Source organism: Trachymyrmex cornetzi, unplaced genomic scaffold (genome assembly GCF_001594075.2).
Source record: "Trachymyrmex cornetzi isolate Tcor2-1 unplaced genomic scaffold, Tcor1.1 scaffold129, whole genome shotgun sequence".
Classification (NCBI taxonomy): domain Eukaryota; kingdom Metazoa; phylum Arthropoda; class Insecta; order Hymenoptera; family Formicidae; genus Trachymyrmex; species Trachymyrmex cornetzi.
The window spans coordinates 1,103,656-1,122,796 of NW_017295861.1; the positions used below are offsets into that span (position 1 = coordinate 1,103,656).

Here is a 19,141-nt window from a genome sequence, read left to right on the forward strand (position 1 = left end):
GTAACTCGATGTCAGTAGCCGGCTAACACATGAATAGTTACTTGCACGCGACGTTAATGGGCATCGTGTAACGTCGTCTAGCGAACTTAAGAGTGAGAATACGAATCGCAACTGCTAGGAAATCAATTCCTCTTATTCCCCGTCTCGATTCCTTATTCCCTCACGTCACGCACTCAATTTATCTCCGCATTAAAAGGATATGATAAAATATTATGTTCCTGAAAATATATGGTAAGATGTATCACAGAAGTGGAAAGAATAATTAATAAAAATGTCTTCCCTGGATATAAATAGAACAATGATATATCTTTAAATAAAATATATTTATCTTCAACAAAATCCAGAAGTTAAAAAAAATTAATTTTATTAAAAAACATATATACTGTAAACACTTTTACATGAAATTTATGTTATATGTACTTAAAATTTATATTTACCGTGCAATATTAACAGTTAGTATTTAGTATTTAGAGGGTTTAAAATGATATTTGTATGCAATTAATAATCGCATTCGATACTGAGATATCACAACCCTATTAAAAGCCGTAACTACCGAGAACTGATAGCTGCTAATTATACGATCGGAAACTTGCAGCATCGCATCGTTTGCATATACAAGTTCTTAATTATCGATTTCGATTTGACTTTATATCAAATTTCATTATGTTAGCACCCGTGTGTGGTGATAATAAAAAAAATTGTTTGAATAAATAGTGGTGTAATGTAGTAATGACCGAATAGTAATACTTTATTCCGTGACAGTAATTTATACTTTATTCAGTGTTTCGAATGGTAATGTTTTATTCAGTGTTACATGTTTGCGGTATTTTTTTCCACACGCAGAGATACACGATTAGATGTAATCGCACAACTTGTCTGCTTATTAAAGAGAAGGGCGCTACGAAAAAACACGATATTTCGACGATAGTCACTTGGCAACGACAATCAATGCACCGATTAAAGCAATTTAATTTTCATTGGTCGACTAGACAAAAATTATATAAATTGATTACGAATATAATAAAATAATATTATATACTCAATTATTGATAACGCGCGATTGTGATCTTAAACAATCATGATGTAGGTTGTTCAACAAATACGAAAAATTTTGTAATTTTTTTCCATTAACGTCATTTTTATTTTTACTGTGTAGTAATAAAATTAACTACTCGCAATAATATTTCGACCCTTTATAATTTTCATACAAATAACGGAATCACATTCAAATTAAATTATAAAAAAATTAAGATTTATTTATTTAGAATAAAAATTAAAAATTCTTTAGTTATGGTAAATGATTACGATTTAAGGAGAGTGGTTAATGCATTGAATGCGAGATATTTTCAATATATTTCTTATACACTTTTTACGCAATCTGTGTCTTATATACTTAAAGATTCTTCTTCATATTAGTTTAATGTAGCAGTAACGTGTTGTTTTCGCTTGCGATCTGTAACCTTTAATCAGGAGAGATTGAAAAATACCCAGCTATATCTATTCCTTAACAAAGACTCACGTGGTTCGAAAGGGTGAGCATGATGGTGATCCTTCTGAACTGCATCACGCTCGGGATGTACCAGCCATGCGTGGACGACCAGTGCGTAACGAATCGATGTAAAATATTGCAGGTACGTAATCATATTTTAACAACGTTTGACTGAAAAAAAATTGAAAAAGAACCAGAGTAATCTGTGTTATGACATCGGATTTGAGAAAGGGAAGTGTAGTGTATCGATTTTATTCAAATAATAGCCACTTTCATACGAATGGCTCTTTTCGCGATTCTTTGTATCGGAGTATCGTATTTATATGTTCACGTTCATAAAATGCCAGGGAGAAAGTCCAATATCTGAATGGTAATACATATTTACAATTCAATTTAAGTCAATTTACGGGAAACTTTCGCGTTAAGTGATTATCTGACGCGCTGATAAGCAAATTAATCGATTGCGCATCTTGACACGGTTTCCGGTCGGTTCGCAATTAGTCCAGCAAAGGTGGCGGAAGAGGAGACGGAGGAAGAGGAGAAGGATGGGATGGGAATGAGATGAGAAAATTACCGACATGGTACAGCCGTTAATCGAATCCTCTAGTAGAGTGTCCTGAATCAATCACGGTGTATTACGTCGATCGTACCCAGTTCTAATCAAGCTGTGCTCTCCTATCTATTTCTTCCAGATGTTCGATGATATCATTTTTGCCTTCTTCTCCTTGGAGATGACCATAAAGATGGTAGCGATGGGGATTTGGGGTAAAGGAACTTATCTCGCGGATTCTTGGAATAGATTAGATTTATTTATAGTGGTGGCTGGGTAAGTATTTCATTTAGATACTTTATTGTTTCCTAATTTAAATTGCTTTGTTTAAAAGAATTTTCGAGAATCTGTGATATTGCATTATGATATAGCTAACAATATGGGAAATTGAAAACTTTTCAATATTAAATATTATGAAAGTATTATAAAAAATTGTAATAATTTCATAATAATTATAATAATTAACTGACATTATTCTATGATTATAAAACTGTATATATTTTGTACTTAAACTATTGTGTAAAATGTATTATTACAATTTTTTTAATTAAACTCACATATTTAAATTTAAATTCGGGGCAATTAGATATATTTTTTGCGTAAATTATATTAAATGTATTATTTTATTATAAAACATTTTACTGTGATAAATTATAAAATAGATGTGTTAAAAGAATTTAGAAAGCAACTTGATTGTAGCGCTTTGGAATACTGCCTAAACATGGAAAATATGAATCTGTCAGCCATACGAACGATAAGAGTATTAAGGCCATTACGAGCGATCAATCGAATACCAAGTAAGTAACGGGATCTTTGTGATATGTCGGAAATCTTGATAGTTGACGATTAACCCCCAGTTTGTTTCCATCGTCGATTTTACGGTGCATAACCCGCGTATAGATTGTAACGTATTCACGGTTGATTTTATCTTGGAATTGAAACGTAGCGAAGACAGAAGAGTATATATAATCATATCGAACAAGAACAAGTAAAGTTGGCAAGAAAAGGCATTTAGCTGCAAATCGAAATTCAGTAAGCGAAACGTAAGCGACACGTGTACTGTACACGCGTACCGGAATTCGCGACCTTAATTTTGATAACAGATCCTTGGATCAATAAGTATGTTATATCTTGGTCTATTTTCAGCACTGTTAAAATGTTTAAATCGTAAACTGTTGAAACAATTTTTGCGTAAGCTATTTTTGAGTTGAATGACAAAATTTTATCATAATCTTCAATTTCCTTTCTCGAAGTTTAAACGCTAATGATATTTAACATTGGATCCTAATCAATTTCTACGAATAACGGTTCATTAAAAATCTTTTTCTTATAAGTAGAATAATAATCAGCGTGTTTACTATTAAAACTAAAATCGAGAATTTAGGTCATTCCGCGCACAGTATACTTTCAAATTGTATTGTATCTAGAAAGAAAACAATTGGAACAGCATCAGATTGTTCCAGTATCCGAGGAAGAATATCCGCAAGCAGAATCGATGGTGTCATGGTTCAAAGACTTGATAACGAAATACGATATCGACGAGACCGACGAGACATTACACATTTATTAATTGCTTGTCAAGCGTTATTTTTACGAACACCTCTGATAGGTATGCGGATACTGGTGATGCTGCTGCTCGACACCCTTCCCATGCTGGGCAACGTATTGTTATTGTGCTTCTTCGTCTTCTTCATATTCGGCATCGTGGGCGTGCAACTGTGGGAAGGCATACTACGCCAACGCTGCTTCCTCAAGGCTCTGCCCAACGTCAAGTATCCCGAGTAAGTCGGCGAGAATCTTAGGTTCCTAATCGTTGATTACTTTTTTTTTTTTAATTATAAATGTTGGACTTCGATTCTTCACGTTATTGCGCCTCACGCTGCATCGCATCTCGTTTTTTCTCTTCTGTCTGTCTTTCGATCGCTGTGCAGTTTGAAGCGCTCCGTCGCCAATCGTCACATTTCCGCGAGACGGCAAAACATGTGGAACTCACAGATCCGGTAATTCGTCGTTACAGCAGAAATTTTTCGCGACACCGTGTACTTCAAACACGGTAAACGGTAAAGCATATATCGCATTCAGCGCAAAACGGTCTCTCGATTTTAACAATTTCCATTTAAAATTTATCGTAAAAATGACTAAGTGAATTTAGCCAAGATCAGCATTTGCTATATTCAAAACACTTTCGCTTTTGCGTAAAAATTCTATTTTGGGAGCTTTTGCAATAACATACGTCGGAATACAGTAAACGTTATGGCCTTACGTGTGAAATGACCAGGAAAAATAATTTTTTACATGTTATCATAATATTTCATGTATTTTAATATCTTTAGGCATATTTGCGTTTACCGTGTTCAAAGCATGCTATTGCATAAAAAAGTCTATTATTGCGTGCGCAATTTTTTGCTCGACAATTTTTTGCTTAGATAGAATATTTCTATTTGACACGCCTGCAATTTGTTTTCATCGCCTAAGACGATGCAGATTTCTTCGGGATTTTTGTTATGGGACTTGCATCTGCGAGTGGAATAATCAAAGGTTCGAGAGCGTGGCGAATCAGCCACATATACACGCGATCCGACATCGAGTAAACGACTTCTTGATCATACGGTTCGTTCACGCGGAGCCCAATTGTAATCTATAAAAATATCCAGATTGCATGGCGAGTAGCTCCAGTTGTCGCAAAGCATCGCTTGCCGAGTTTTCTTGCTGTAAATTTAACGCTCCGTTCTTTTCTTCCTTCGCTCTCTGTCTTTCGCCAGTTATTCTCTGCGCTAATACTTTGCGCTCGATCCGCTTCTACCAAATCGATTGATATTTGCTCAGAGTACAATGCAAACTTTGTAACTCATGCTCACTCCGCTCGGCTTATCACGAAACTATCCATAAAATCATCGTCTCAAACTTGAGATGAACGCAACCTAACGAAGGCGGATAATTGAATACTCTTAAATTTTATTTATGTAATATTTGTTTGTCACAAGTAATAGAAAATGTATCACGAATAATCTACATATCTTTTTTTTATACTTTTTCTTATATTTTTTAAATGTTATTCTTTCTTTGCGGGAATATTTATTGCACTTTATGTAATGTCTGATATATGCAATATCTATTTAAAAAACAGGACATCTATAAAAAACAAGAACAATTTTAGTTCCTCTTAACAATATTTTTTTCATTATTAGTAACTTGTTTGAAAATTTATGCGAATCATTGAGTACCTATAAAGGAAGTTTTGACATAAAGGAAGATCTCTGTAAATGACGAATATAAAAATCGCAAATAACTTTTCTAAAAAATTTTTATTTTTTTATAACGGTATAAAAAAAGGTAACCTTCACATTTCATTTTTTGTCATATGAATAATTTAATACGCAGCAATCATCAATCTTGCTCTATCGATCAAACGTGCAGTAAAACCTTTTTCAAAGTAAAAATAATTTTAAAAGCGTATCACTTACAGCGACCTTTCTGTCAAATAGATATCGATTTGAGATTGTTGATACGTTCTAGCTGAGAAAGATATCATCGGTGGTGTAAGGGATCATAAGAAATTCGTGAAAAGCCCTGGATAGATCAGTATGTTCTACTTTCTGAACTTTTGCTTTACAGGAGTATATCACGTTAGGCGATCTAATACGCTCTTCTCCCTCATTCTCTTTCTTTCTCTCTTCTTTTTTTCTTTCTTTCTCCCTCTTCTGCTCCTCGTGACTAAAAAACCTAGACATGTAAGTACATGACCCCAGGGAGGCAGTGACAGGCTATTGTTTCGCTGTTGCAGGTTACTCTCGGACGAGTACTCGGTTCGATCACGCATTTAGTAAGCTCTAGTAGAGAACAATGTGCTGTACATACATATATATCTTTCTCTATCTCTCTCTCTCTCTCTCTTTCTCTCTCTACCTCTCTCTCTCTCAATAATACATACCTACTATATAAATCACAGAATATACATACACGTGGCATCCATATGTACATATATGTATATACATGCAACCATACGTGATGTGCATATGTATATAATATATCTCTCTCTCTCTCTCTCTCTCTCTCTCTCTCTCTCTCTCTTACTCTCACTTTCTCTTTCTCTTGCTCTTTCTCTCTCTCTCTCGCTCTCTTTTCCTATCACTTCTGTCTATCCCTCTTTTATCTCTTCTCTCTTAACCACTGTACCAGTGTGCGACTGTATCGTAGTGTGTACTCACCTAGAGCATGTCGACTCGACCGACAACGAATAAAACGCTATTTCGTGTATTGGCTGCCGATCGAGAAGACGATGATTCCGAGATCCCCGAGAGCGAGAGAAGAGATCAACCCTCCTAAACTTCGAGATAGCATTTTAGTGTTACGAGCTACTTCACCGTCTCCACACACTTAACCGTTCTAACACCGAAAGCTCTTTCCTTGATACACACGTTGTACATAAATCGCGTGGTTCGAGAAGTGGGATGGAGCCAATGTTGGAGGAGGGATCCGTAATTTGTGGTCGGCCCGGAAACTCCATGTTTCTCCACGAGATTACTGTACTCCGACACTTCGGGATCTCTTCGGCTACTTCGATGCACGAGTCGATGTTATTCTTCCTCTTCTTTGCTCTAGACATACTTCTTTCGTGGTTCTCATGCGCCTCTCTTATTCTCACTCTCACTATCCCCTTCACTCTCTGCCTCTCTGTTTTATCCTCCCTCAGCGTATGTCTAGTCGATAAGCATTGACGATGCTTTCTGCATATGTGAATTATCGTTTAAGCAACTATGTGTGGCATCGGTGATCTCTGTGGTTTCACTACATCGCACCGCTTTCACGATAGCGTATCCTTCCATTACGTCCCAGAAGATTCCGAATTTCACGATCCATATATTATAGAGTTTTTTTTATCCATGGATTTAAAATTGACGTTTCCTTGAAATGGGAGAAGTTTCTTGTCTCTAATTCTTTAAAGTTCAAGAGATTGAAACTTTGACATTTTAAGGAAGGATTCGACGCTTCCCCGAAGACCTCATTATGTAGAACATGGACGCGGTACCAGAGGCACTCTGGGTATCAATGACGTTGCTGTTAATGACTATGAAACGAGCCGAACTCTAGACTTTCACATCCGCACGTCTCATGGGACGTTCTGTTCTGGTTCGGGGATTATAAACGTGTTTAAGGAACAAGAAACTTCGTCGCACATTTTAAGATCTGCCATCCTAGATGAATACTTGCGCACCCGGGTGCATAGTGTCCCGCAGTCGCTTTAATTCCGAACTTGCGTGGCGCGATAGTGCAGCAGGAAAGAATAGTAGTCTCCATGAAGCTTCAAGCCCAGAGAGAAGCTAATTAAACGCGCGATGCTCGCGCGGTCTATTCCGGTATACGCAGCAGCTATTTTCGAACGTTTATCGACTTCTGCACCGGCGTTACTGCCGTTCCTGCGCCATGGTAGCGCAGCGCTGGAGCTTCGCGGATAGCGACGGCTCTGGAAAGCGATAATAACTCGTAATTTTTCAAACACGCGAGCCAAGTGAAAAGGCATTAACGTATATCTCACGGATATACGTTATCATGGATTACGGACGGTATCAGAATTTAAATTAATATCGAAAGCAATAACGTGGTGCATTTAGCTTTATTTGCAATAATATTTGAAGTGACACATTCTAAGACATTCTTATAATTTAGAAGAAAACAGATATGTACGCAATTGAAAATTTTATCCTCGAAAATTTTATTTTTATTATGTATTCGTTTGCTTTACTGGAAAATATCGAGGTGTCGTCGCTATTTGCATAAAGCTCGCTGCTAAAATGCGCTCACGGATGTACAAAGCGACCAGATTTTTGTAATCACGATCCCGTAATTAGTTAATCTCTTTTGCTTTGAGAAAGACATGATAAACAGACCAGTGCCCATTTCTATGAATATAGAGTAACTTCAATCCTGCTTAATTAATTCAATTTATTCTTTATTTTTTTTTAATACATAAAATCAGAGGGAGGACAAGAAGATAAATAGTAAGTTAAACTAAAATTAATTGTTTTTCTTTGGGCGCAATATATTTTCACGAAGCTTTAGACTCCTCTTTGAAATCATATTTTACTATCATTTCCAAGTTAAATTGATTTTGTATCAAGGTACAGGCACAAATAGGAAAAGTTTATTGTAATATATTATGGGGTTAATATATTGTTGAAAAGTAGGGCATCTGGTCACCTTATAAATATATAATATACGAGAGGATCTAGAACGATGGGCACGATCAGCACAGCGAGCACAAACGTGAAGCACACGCCTATGCCGCGTTAAAGGCACGCAAATTAAGGAGAGCACAGGCGATCACGTGCACATTGCTAGTTAAGCATACATAGCGTGTGTTTGAAAACGTGAAATTGCATCGCATTATTTTAGCAAATATGACGTTACGTAATGCAATATTCCTTTATCGCTCTATTTTTTTCTGCTCGGTCAATGAATTTCATCATGACATTATAGTAAATAACAAGAAATATGAAATTTCACCATGACTCCGTTAGAAGAATACCAGTGCAAAGAGAAATAAAGTGCGAAGTAAGATCAATCATTTGATTTAAACGGGATTATCAATCACGAGAACGTCTGAGAATCCAGAATAAAAGACGCCATATTGCGATAGAGGAATATAATCGAGCTTGGAGAAAGATGGCACAGTACCCTTCGATCCTAAAGAACATAGCATAAAATTATGAATTATCCATCAGACTCGAGACGTCACATGTTTGCCCATATTTCACTTTAATATATTCAGGATTACATAGACGTATTATTCCGCACATGAGAGAGAGAACGTCAATTGTGTTTTCTATAATTCTTTATATTTTTTAATAATAATAGTATCAAGTAATTACTTATTATATTAAATAACATTTAATTCGCGATTGTCTTTCGAACATCAAGCTCGATATATCCTTAGAATTTCTTGAAGAGTAAGGTTTCATTTACATGGCTCGACAACAGCGAAACTTACAGTCTTTGAAGCTAGAAACGGCCGTTCATTTTCGGCATCCATGGCCGATATTTCGCGAGGAGAGAACGTGTTAATTGTTTTTCTTTTCGCACTAGCCGACTATTTTCGGCGTGATACCAGCCGCGTGCACGCAAACTCGTGTCGGTATACGTATATCTGCATTTGCCTACATTTTTCTCAATCGTTGCGCACGTACGTTGTACATCAGCATCTACATACGTGTACGTATACTGTACTATATAAGGTGTCCGAGAATCATCGGACGAGCTGTCGACCAGTGATACAAACAGGGTCGAAAGTGTAAGCATGACAAGGCCGATAGGAAGCGTGCCCGATTTTCCGAACAATATACGCTTTATTCGAAGTAATAATCTCGGTACGAATGCCGTGTTAAGCACATATCGATTAGTTTTGCGAATCAGTGCTACAGCCGCGTTACGCTGACAATTTGCGTGGCGTAGTGTTTATGATTAGCCTTCATTCGTGTGTATATACATTCTTCGGAATCTATAGCACGGGACTCCATTTCGATCGATTGCATTTCCATATTTTTGATTAGGTTCCAGCTTACTTATTTATACAAAAAGAAAAACACACTGGAAGCTCCTCCGATAATTCCGCGACCCTCTAAATATTATATATACTATGAATATATGAATATATATATAGAACGAATTTATTAAAAACCATAATCTAAAATAGCTTCTTATTATATTCCACAAATTGCAATTCTTTCTTTCTTTAGAAGAGATGTGTGCTTTCTTGTACTAAAATTTAAAATTATTTAAAATTGTGTTATGCCATTGCATTTATTTTTATCCCCGACAAAGTCGCCTTGATATTTTTAATTAATACAAGGTTCATCAAATTTGCTTGAATTATTTTTTTTAATTATTTCTTTTTGGGTCAGAGCATAAAAAGTTATTTTAGACGATAGTTTTTAATGACTCGTTCTGTATATATACGTTTACGCTATATATATATATATGTTATATACTATATATTATAACACGCTCTGCATACCTACTTACAATGTACGCATAAGCGAAGCATGCGAAGAGTGCATCCGTGCATAATAAGGCATATGTACGCAAGTCTTTAAATTTAAGATTCTACTCGAGAATCGGTGTGCATAAATTTTTAATCGTCGCTCTGTTGATTTTCCAGCGATCTGGAGAAGTATTTCGAGTATCAGGGTCAGGATTACATTTGTTCGCGTCCCGACGACAGCGGGATGCACTCCTGCAGTAATCTACCGCCTCTCAAATTCGGTGAGTACATCCTCCATCGATAAATTTCAAATGAATTTGCAAAATATAATTTAATGAAATATTATACATGCGTAATTCCACTAAATTTAAATCTCTAACAATCACGCACGTAGAATAAAATTAGAACTGCTTTATACAGGATGCTACAGAAATCTAAAATTCAAAAACATTTAATAAATATTTTTAAATCTTGATGAGAAATATTGTAACAAATATTAAAGTCAAATTTTCTTTATTCCGGACTGTTCAATATAAATCTATCGCGTTATACCCATTGACGTTGTACACATTTGGGTACACATTCATAACTGATTGCTTCATCATCATAATCGAACGCAACGGCATTTTTCACATTCAGGCAACTTGGTGTGCAACAGTACCGCTGTGCCAAACAGTAACGTCACCTTCATCAACAATGATACCTGTGTTAATTGGAACTACTACTACACCGAATGCAAAGGCCAGGGCAACAATCCATTCCAAGGAACAATTTCATTCGATAACATCGGTCTCGCCTGGGTTGCGATATTTCTTGTGAGCGCTTTAGTTACTCGTCCTACATTTGTTCAGAATAATTTACGTATGCATGTGTACATGTTACTTGAAACATGTATACGTGGCACGGAATATTTCTCCCATTTATAAGTATGTAAAATACTTTTACGGCGCCCGAAAGTCGATGGAAACGCGGATCGCGCACATTAGTCTGCGATAGTGCCAAGAGAAAAACTACGATATCGACGATATTGCGGACGAATTGGTTTTCAATAAGATGTTATCGTAAATGAATAATGTGCTAGCTGGAAGATTTCACATTTTTATCTGATAAAAATATATGAGTACGTAACTTCATTTACTACGTATTTTAACGTGTTTGTAGCATGATTCTTCTGAAATAAGCTTTCCCTCATTTTTAACGAAAATTTAGTCGTAACGTTTTGATATCTTTACGTAGAAATTTACATTAATTGATTGATAGACTAAATTTGTCATATCGTTCGTCGCTATTTCGCCGTAAAGCTGAATAGCGCAATCATGTCGATTTGTAGGTTATTAGCCTGGAAGGATGGACGGATATAATGTATTACGTGCAAGACGCCCACTCCTTCTGGGACTGGATATATTTCGTTCTCCTGATAGTCGTAAGTGTTTCATTTCTTATCCAAATTGCACGGCGAGCGCAATATGTAAAACATGAGTAGACGTTATCTATTTTTCACATTCATTTTTTCCACGGTCTTACTTCGGTTATTTTTAACAGAAATTCAGCCGTAACGTTTTAATACCTTAGCCTCTTCAAGACAAATCACTTCTATCCCAGATAGCACCCATTGGTTGATATACGTTTTATATACGTTTCCTAAACGTATCTAATGTTCCATAAACGTTTAAGAAACGTATATAAATCTAACATGTGTTACTGGAAATAATTAAAATAATAATAGTCATTATCATTAAAGTCACGACTTTAACAATCAACTGGTAGAATAAAATTGTAATATAATCTATGAGAAGATAGCGATAATTACAATATAAATATAAAACAAACGCGGGATGTATTACGAGAGAATTAAAGAGAGAGGCATGGATTAAAGAGGACCTGCGTTTGCAGATCGGTTCGTTCTTCATGATCAACCTCTGCTTGGTCGTAATCGCGACGCAGTTTTCGGAAACGAAGAAGCGGGAAATGGAGAGAATGCGACTGGAGCGCGCGCGTTACCATTCGACCTCGACGCTCGCCTCATCCACGAATACCTCGGAGCCTACTACTTGTTACGCCGAAATCGTCAAGTGGGTACTCGCCCATCGTTGCATGGCCCCCGAGGACGCTATTCGCGCGAGCAGTATCATTCCTTGTCATTCTGCGGAAGATTCGCCAGCGCCCATGTTTTATGATAGATGACAATTTGATATCACTTTCCAGATACATCGCCCATCTCTGGCGACGAGGTAAACGAAGACTGATGAAGAGATATCGCCTGTGGCTATACAGGAGGCAGCAGAAACGGGAGCAGAATTTACTCAAAGAGCAGCAGAGTCAAGCGTCTCGTTCGAACACCGCTGCTGTCGGGCCAAATCGCGTACCGGGCGGTAAATAATATAAAATTTAAAAAATCGAATATTAAAAAAGAAAGAAATTAAATCTGGAACCGTCGATTATACCAGTTTAGCTCCGCTAATTGTTCCAATTTTTTTTTTTTTTTTGTATAAAATATAGTACAAAATATTGAAAAAGTATAAATATAAATATAGATACAAATAATATCAAAATAATTATTTATTAATTAAAAACAAAAATAGAAAATTACTAAATTGATACCTTCGGCAGTTTTAGCAGAATATCATCAGCGGTTATTATTAAATATGATGGAAATGGAAGTCTTAAAATTTCTACGGCGCTAATATTAACCTCGATTCGAACTCTCAAAATTGCCGCTTTTTTATACTATGCTTATATTAAACTTATTTTAATAAATCTTTTTTAATTCTTAATATAAAAATGTTTTTTTATTCTTTAATATATACTTACCTATAATTTAAACTGTAATTAAAAAATGCAAATTAAAAATGCATTTTATTAAATATTATTTTTAACGATTATTAAATTTTAAAATTGCATTATATAATAATCAATATTAACCTTAATAATTAATATTAAAATCTAAAACTTTTAACTAATCTCTATAGCAAGTTTTTTTATATTATAATCTTTCTAATATAAATACTTTTCAATTATAAGAAATAAAAGTAATGGTTGTAATCAAAGCTAGATCTTTAATGCTTAAATAATTCAACCTGAATTACTATACGAGTATATACTATATATGTACTTGCATATATAGTATTGTATACTATATATGCAGTCATTCGAACTGCTGAATTAGTTTTCCAGATTTATAAACACAATTAAACTACTGTAGTAATATCATAAATTAAATTGACAAGCAATTTTAATAATTGGATGCTCAATCAGGCATTTTATTAAAAAGATATTAATATCTTGAAAAACTGTAAATAAATTCATTGTGAATAAACACAAATTTTATTAAAAATTTCTATCAAACACTATTTTTTAAAAATGACTTTGACATTACTGGTATTATTAAAAATGCATTCCAATATTTAGATAGAAGACTGCATCACGGGAGATGTCCGCGGCTTCTCGCCGCGTTAGAATATGCAGAGCAACAGCAGCAGCAACAGGCTACTAATGGAAACGGTGGATCTGTCGCCGATTTCGCCACAATCACATCCCCAACGCAATCGGCGATGGCAATTGCCGCCCCCACAGTCCCGACTATCGGCAATAGCGTCGGTGGTAGTGGAAATCTGGGCACCGCGCCTCGAGCTAGCCCCGAGCTTTCCGAGGCCGAGGCTTCCGCGAATGTATGTCACAGATTAAGCATTCACCGCACCTCGTCCGTGTCCTGTAACGGAAGCGACAACGCTGTCGTGGGAAACGTGGCTGAGGCAAGTACAGATATTGTAGATTTGCATGCGAGAACACGACACGAAATTTTTCGTTAAATATAGGAGCGGCGCAATTGAAGTTCGGTAAATGAAATATCGGAAAATGATTTTCCAATAATATATAATATTTAAATAATTAATTAACTAATTAAAATAAAAGAAAATGAATAACGAAACGATATAGAAGTCATAATTTTATTATCAAATTGGAGATTCGTAACGTTATTTCGTTTCTCCGGTAGTTTCATTTATGCCGCTTGAGCTTTTTGCTCTCTAGAAATATTACACTCGACTTTGATCTTAGTAAGCAAGCAACTGTAAGCAAGAACGTCTTTGAATGATTCGTTTAGCGCTCTTTCCGTTAAGCTATTCTCTTCGCTGACATTTATCTTCCGCTTTATATCGATAGTAGTGTACTCATAGTGATTACACATGCTTTTCATGTAGAAGAATATTAGCGTTTCATCATGTTTCGTCGAATTTCTCGTCGACGATAATAGAGAGAACGTTTGCACAACAGAGAGATTTTGAGCTTTAGGTACGGCAAGATAAAGTGCATAAAGTTTCTTCCCTTAATGCTACAAGTTTGGGCCGAGAACGGTTATGAGAGAGAGCGCCTGCCGTAGTGTGTAACGTATGCTTGATTATCGCCTTCTAGACGAACAGCACGTTGTTGAGTCCACCATGTACGCATTATCGGAGAAGAAGCAGCGTAATGTTTAGCGACGTGGTATTGCTCCATGGCAGCAATAATGTCGGGAATGCGTTGCAGCCGGGGTTGACGGTGACACCGGGCGAACGTAACGTCTGCTCGAGCGAGAAGATGACACAGACGGGCGATGGTAACGTTTGGTCCAGTCCACTGCCGGACCACGCGCAGGTAATTTCCAATTGCCACGGTTGCTCCGTAAATTGTGGAGGTCTTTTCCTCTCTTCAATATGGCATACTGTCGCAGATGCAGGCCGAACTGGGTGGCAACGAGGCTATGACGTGTCAGGAATTATTGGCTCTTAGTGGTGCTCTCAGCGCTGCTCTGCCAACTGGCCAACTAGCGCTCGATTCGTTTTTAAATTCTCTCACGAAAGGCAAGTCAATGTGACGTACGACAGACACGATTTTTCGATTCTAAAATTAAAGTACATGAGTTATTATATTTATTAATACACGGATTCTTATCTAAAAATGTTTTAACATCTTTAGATTAACTTATAACTTGCCATTATGTCTGACTTTCAGAAATATTAAAATAAAAGCTACCAAAATAATATAATTTTTTAATGAAAACGTTACATTTTTAAAGGATATTTTAAATTTTGATAAAAAAATAAATTTGAATGCTTTTGAACATCTATTCCATTTAAATTTAAAAATGATTTACAAATAGCTAAAAGAATTCGCACCTAGTCACGTCGAAAAAGAAATAAGAAGACGAGTCAATGTGTTTTATAGGTATAACAGATCGTCACATCACATTGGAAGATCGCACGCAGTGGTTAACGTCCGACGTTGACAATTGTTCCTGTTGCTGCGAGCTGCAGGGAGGTGAACAGTGGCCGGAAGACGGCGAGAAGTGGCAAAAGTCCTCGCGGCCTAGACAGCTTCTAAGACGCGCCGTTAGCTGCTGTATCTGCACATTGCGTTGTATAAGACGGTGGATCAAGAAGCTGGTCGAACACAAATACTTTCAACAGGGTATTCTATTGGCGATCCTCATCAATACTTTGAGCATGGGAATCGAATATCACAATCAGGTGACTTCTCACTGGAACTTGAAATTACTTCGATGCCATTTCGAATCTTTTTAACACTGCTTTATGTTTTCTTATTAACATATTCCATTACAAGTTTGATGATATTTTCTACTTTGCATGTAAAAAACAAAAGTTGCTGTGCAATATTATTATACAGAAAGAATAATTTTGCTGAAATATCTAAAAATTTAGCTAAATACAAATTTGAAAATAATTTTTGTTAGACTATTAGAATAATTATATAAGACATCCAATCATGATACGCAATGCTGCATAAAATTTTCATATTTTAGTTTGAGTGTCCTACATAATTCGTACAAAATTATTTTCTGAGCTGTGTATGTAGCAAAGTTTTTAAATACTTCAGCAAAATCGTTCTTTCCGTGTCCATTCTCGATATAACGCAATTAAAATGAAGATGGTACTCTGTAAAGTGTAATTACTAATTAAGATTACTAATTATGTTATATTATGTGTACTCAGCCAGAACAGTTAACAGTGGCCGTTGAGATAAGCAACATTGTATTCTCGGCAATCTTCGCGGTGGAAATGTTGCTTAAGATAATAGCGGAAGGTCCATTCGGTTATATCAGTAACGGCTTCAACGTTTTCGACGGCATCGTCGTCGTCCTGAGGTATGGCAACTTTCTTCGCAAATTTTGATATTATAACATAAAAAAATAATAGCCTTCGCGCGTGTGTGTAAACAATAATATTAAATAGCTCACATATACAGTATTACGGTGTAAAGTGTGTAGGCACATACACGATTGTCAGCGCAATTCCTTCAACTTTATAGTCGCATTCCGATTTTACGAGAAAGTCATAACAGACGGTGGTAGATCGTTTCACTCGTTATGGCTGTCTCGTAAAGCTGTTCGAGAACGGATCGTCTACAACAAGTTGACAAACGATAACACGATTGCACTCCTTGCAACGCGTTTACAGCGTCGTCGAGCTCTGCCAATCAGTCGTAGAGGAGCGTGGCGGCAGTTCCGGTCTGAGTGTCCTGCGTACCTTCCGCCTCCTCAGGATTCTGAAGCTAGTGCGATTTCTACCCAATCTACGACGTCAGCTTTTCGTGATGCTGCGCACCATGGATAACGTTGCCGTATTCTTTTCTCTTTTAGTACTTTTCATCTTTATATTCAGGTAAGTCGCTGTCCTATCTTCGTCCGCGTCAGCGACACTGCCGCGGAATTACGGGCCTCGGGCCCACGTCGCCGGATCTTCTCTCCGTTTACGCTTCTCTGTTTCTTTTCTCTTTTTTTTTTCTTGCGTGTGTCGTCCGCCCATTTCGCGAATCGGTACCATCGCCGATGAGTAATTCGATGAGTTCAACCGCGAGGAAACCGCCCGACTGAACCTACGTGTCGCGTTTACTCGGATTATGGGGCGCTGTCGCGTCTTCCTGTTCTAATTATCATCTCATCAGCCTAGTAACGTTTGCATGTCTGGCAAGGCGGATCGAAGTTATGAAACTGCCGATAGGTATTGTGAAACAAATTGAGCAAGAGCTTGGAAATATGAAGCGTCGATGACGATGACATTAGCCATTAATCCTGTAAATCATGTGGGAGGCTTACGGGAATATCATGAAAATGTTCAATGAGCTTTGTAGGTTTTATTCTAACATATTCATATCATTCTCGGCAATAATGGCGATAAAAAAAATTGTGTTTAATAATCAAATTTTATTTTATAGCTTTATAAATACATATGAAAGTATAATATATCAGTTTTTATCCCTAAAAAATTATTTTTAGATTAAAACGTCTTTTTTAAAGACTCGTCCCCGCTCTCTAAATTCTTTAGAATAAATCTTACTCCAAAAAGAATGAACTGTTTCTCTTTAGAGAGCATTGAAGCCGATCGTGCCAATCGACGCATTAACTTTTCCTACTTTTATTTAAAAAAAAAGAAAAAACCAATATGCCAATCAAGATGATCTACTTCGATGGAAACAAGCCTTAACTCTTAAAAGAATAAAAATTCTAGATAGTTTTAACAGATATTTTTATTTAAAATACTACTTATATTTGAAAATACATATAATAATTATAATCCTTTAAATGAAAAAAGAAATTTGTTAACTTCTATCTCTGTCTTTTCCTGTTCTTTCATTAATTCAGCATCATTTTAAATTTAATTATATTTATTTGATAACAATGACGCTGATAATAATGTCGTCGACGCTTGATATTTCGAAAACAACTTCTTGTTCGCTTCTACGAGCTTTCGAGCTTCAGGAGCAAATCGCGCGCCGCTGCTCTTCGAACCGAGGCCTACATTAGGTGACTCTCTTCCGTTCATACCTTTCTCTTCTACTTTATTCGCTTTTACTTTGTTTCTGCGCGGTGTATAAGCCGCCATCAGTTATGCATATCACATATATATATATATAGAAGTTCTCAAGCAGTTTTACCAGCAGTTGTCCCGTGTTCTCGCGTCTCCTAGCGTTTCTTTGAGCGGCATATTTTCTGACGTTGTTAATGGTAATGACGATGGTATTTGTTGGCACGATCTATTACAAGGAGGGAGCCGGTCTGCTGCCGGCCCCTCCTTTATAGCTTGAGGCATCGAACGTACTTTCGACGTTTATCTAGAAAATATATCTATATATAAATATATATATACGTATATGGAATATATATTTACATGTGTGTGCATGTGATGCTTTTCTGCTGGACGTCTTAGCGACGAGTATGAAAGGCTATATGTATATATATATATATTTACTATCATCATACTCTTGATTTATATTCATATATACACTTGATTATCTCCCGCTATCGTTCTCTCTTGCTACTCTGAGCGCCTATAATTAAATGCGTGCGCCTCGGTGTGGCCCTCGATATTAGAACAGCTTGCGAATGTTCGACATATACCCCCGCTCTGCAGAATTACATATATATACATATATATATCTCGTCATGCTGCGTAGGACCTCCCACTATATACATCCGTGCGTTTACGACGCGTTTTACGACCGTTCGATAGCCGATTTGCCGTTCACCGCAGCCGCAGCCCTCGCTATTGCGATCTCGATATTGCAACTGATTGCCCGATATCTGCCGCAGACACGTAGACGCAAACATTAAAAATTTCGCCATACTCGAATAACTTTAACAATTGATTAAACGTTTAAAATGTTTAAAAGTAAAAGAGAAGAGATTTTATTATTATTAAATGTATATCATCAATAGCCTTACCAAAATACCTAAAAATTTGATTTTTTAATAGGCTTGGTGACAAGAGTAGCCATAAGCATTTCTTAGATTAAAATAGAATTAAAAGCTAATATTTTGATGTGTAAAATATAATTTACAAGCAGATTTTTTTCGAGGAATCGCGAAGAAGAAAAGAGCAAGGAAAAACATTTGGCAACATCGCGCATTTGACGCAAGTCCGCAAATGCGGTGATCTTTTTTGTTCGAAACTCTCTCTTGAACATAAAGTGAACCTTCAGAAGTGAATATAAAGTCGTACGAAACTATGCAAATGCTTGCGGGTACGCCTCTGCGCGCCGATCCGTAGACATTTTCTTCGACGGCCATCTCTAGGTGTTTGCATCCTTCTTTAGCCGCAAGCCGCGAATGAAGTTCCGACAGATCCGCTTT

General features: G+C 36.5%; 1 protein-coding gene across 1 annotated transcript in view; it reads left to right on the forward strand.

The window, feature by feature from the left end:
* Ca-alpha1T (Ca[2+]-channel protein alpha[[1]] subunit T) overlaps positions 1 to 19,141 on the forward strand; it is a 50,147-nt gene that overhangs the window by 13,302 nt on the left and 17,704 nt on the right. The window contains 15 exon segments of the mRNA XM_018522248.1: positions 1,520 to 1,631; positions 2,182 to 2,315; positions 2,739 to 2,836; positions 3,649 to 3,820; positions 10,195 to 10,298; positions 10,657 to 10,832; positions 11,348 to 11,440; positions 11,911 to 12,089; positions 12,223 to 12,389; positions 13,426 to 13,769; positions 14,428 to 14,649; positions 14,726 to 14,865; positions 15,155 to 15,521; positions 16,005 to 16,156; positions 16,470 to 16,673. Coding sequence (XP_018377750.1) covers positions 1,520 to 1,631; positions 2,182 to 2,315; positions 2,739 to 2,836; positions 3,649 to 3,820; positions 10,195 to 10,298; positions 10,657 to 10,832; positions 11,348 to 11,440; positions 11,911 to 12,089; positions 12,223 to 12,389; positions 13,426 to 13,769; positions 14,428 to 14,649; positions 14,726 to 14,865; positions 15,155 to 15,521; positions 16,005 to 16,156; positions 16,470 to 16,673 — 2,664 coding nt within the window.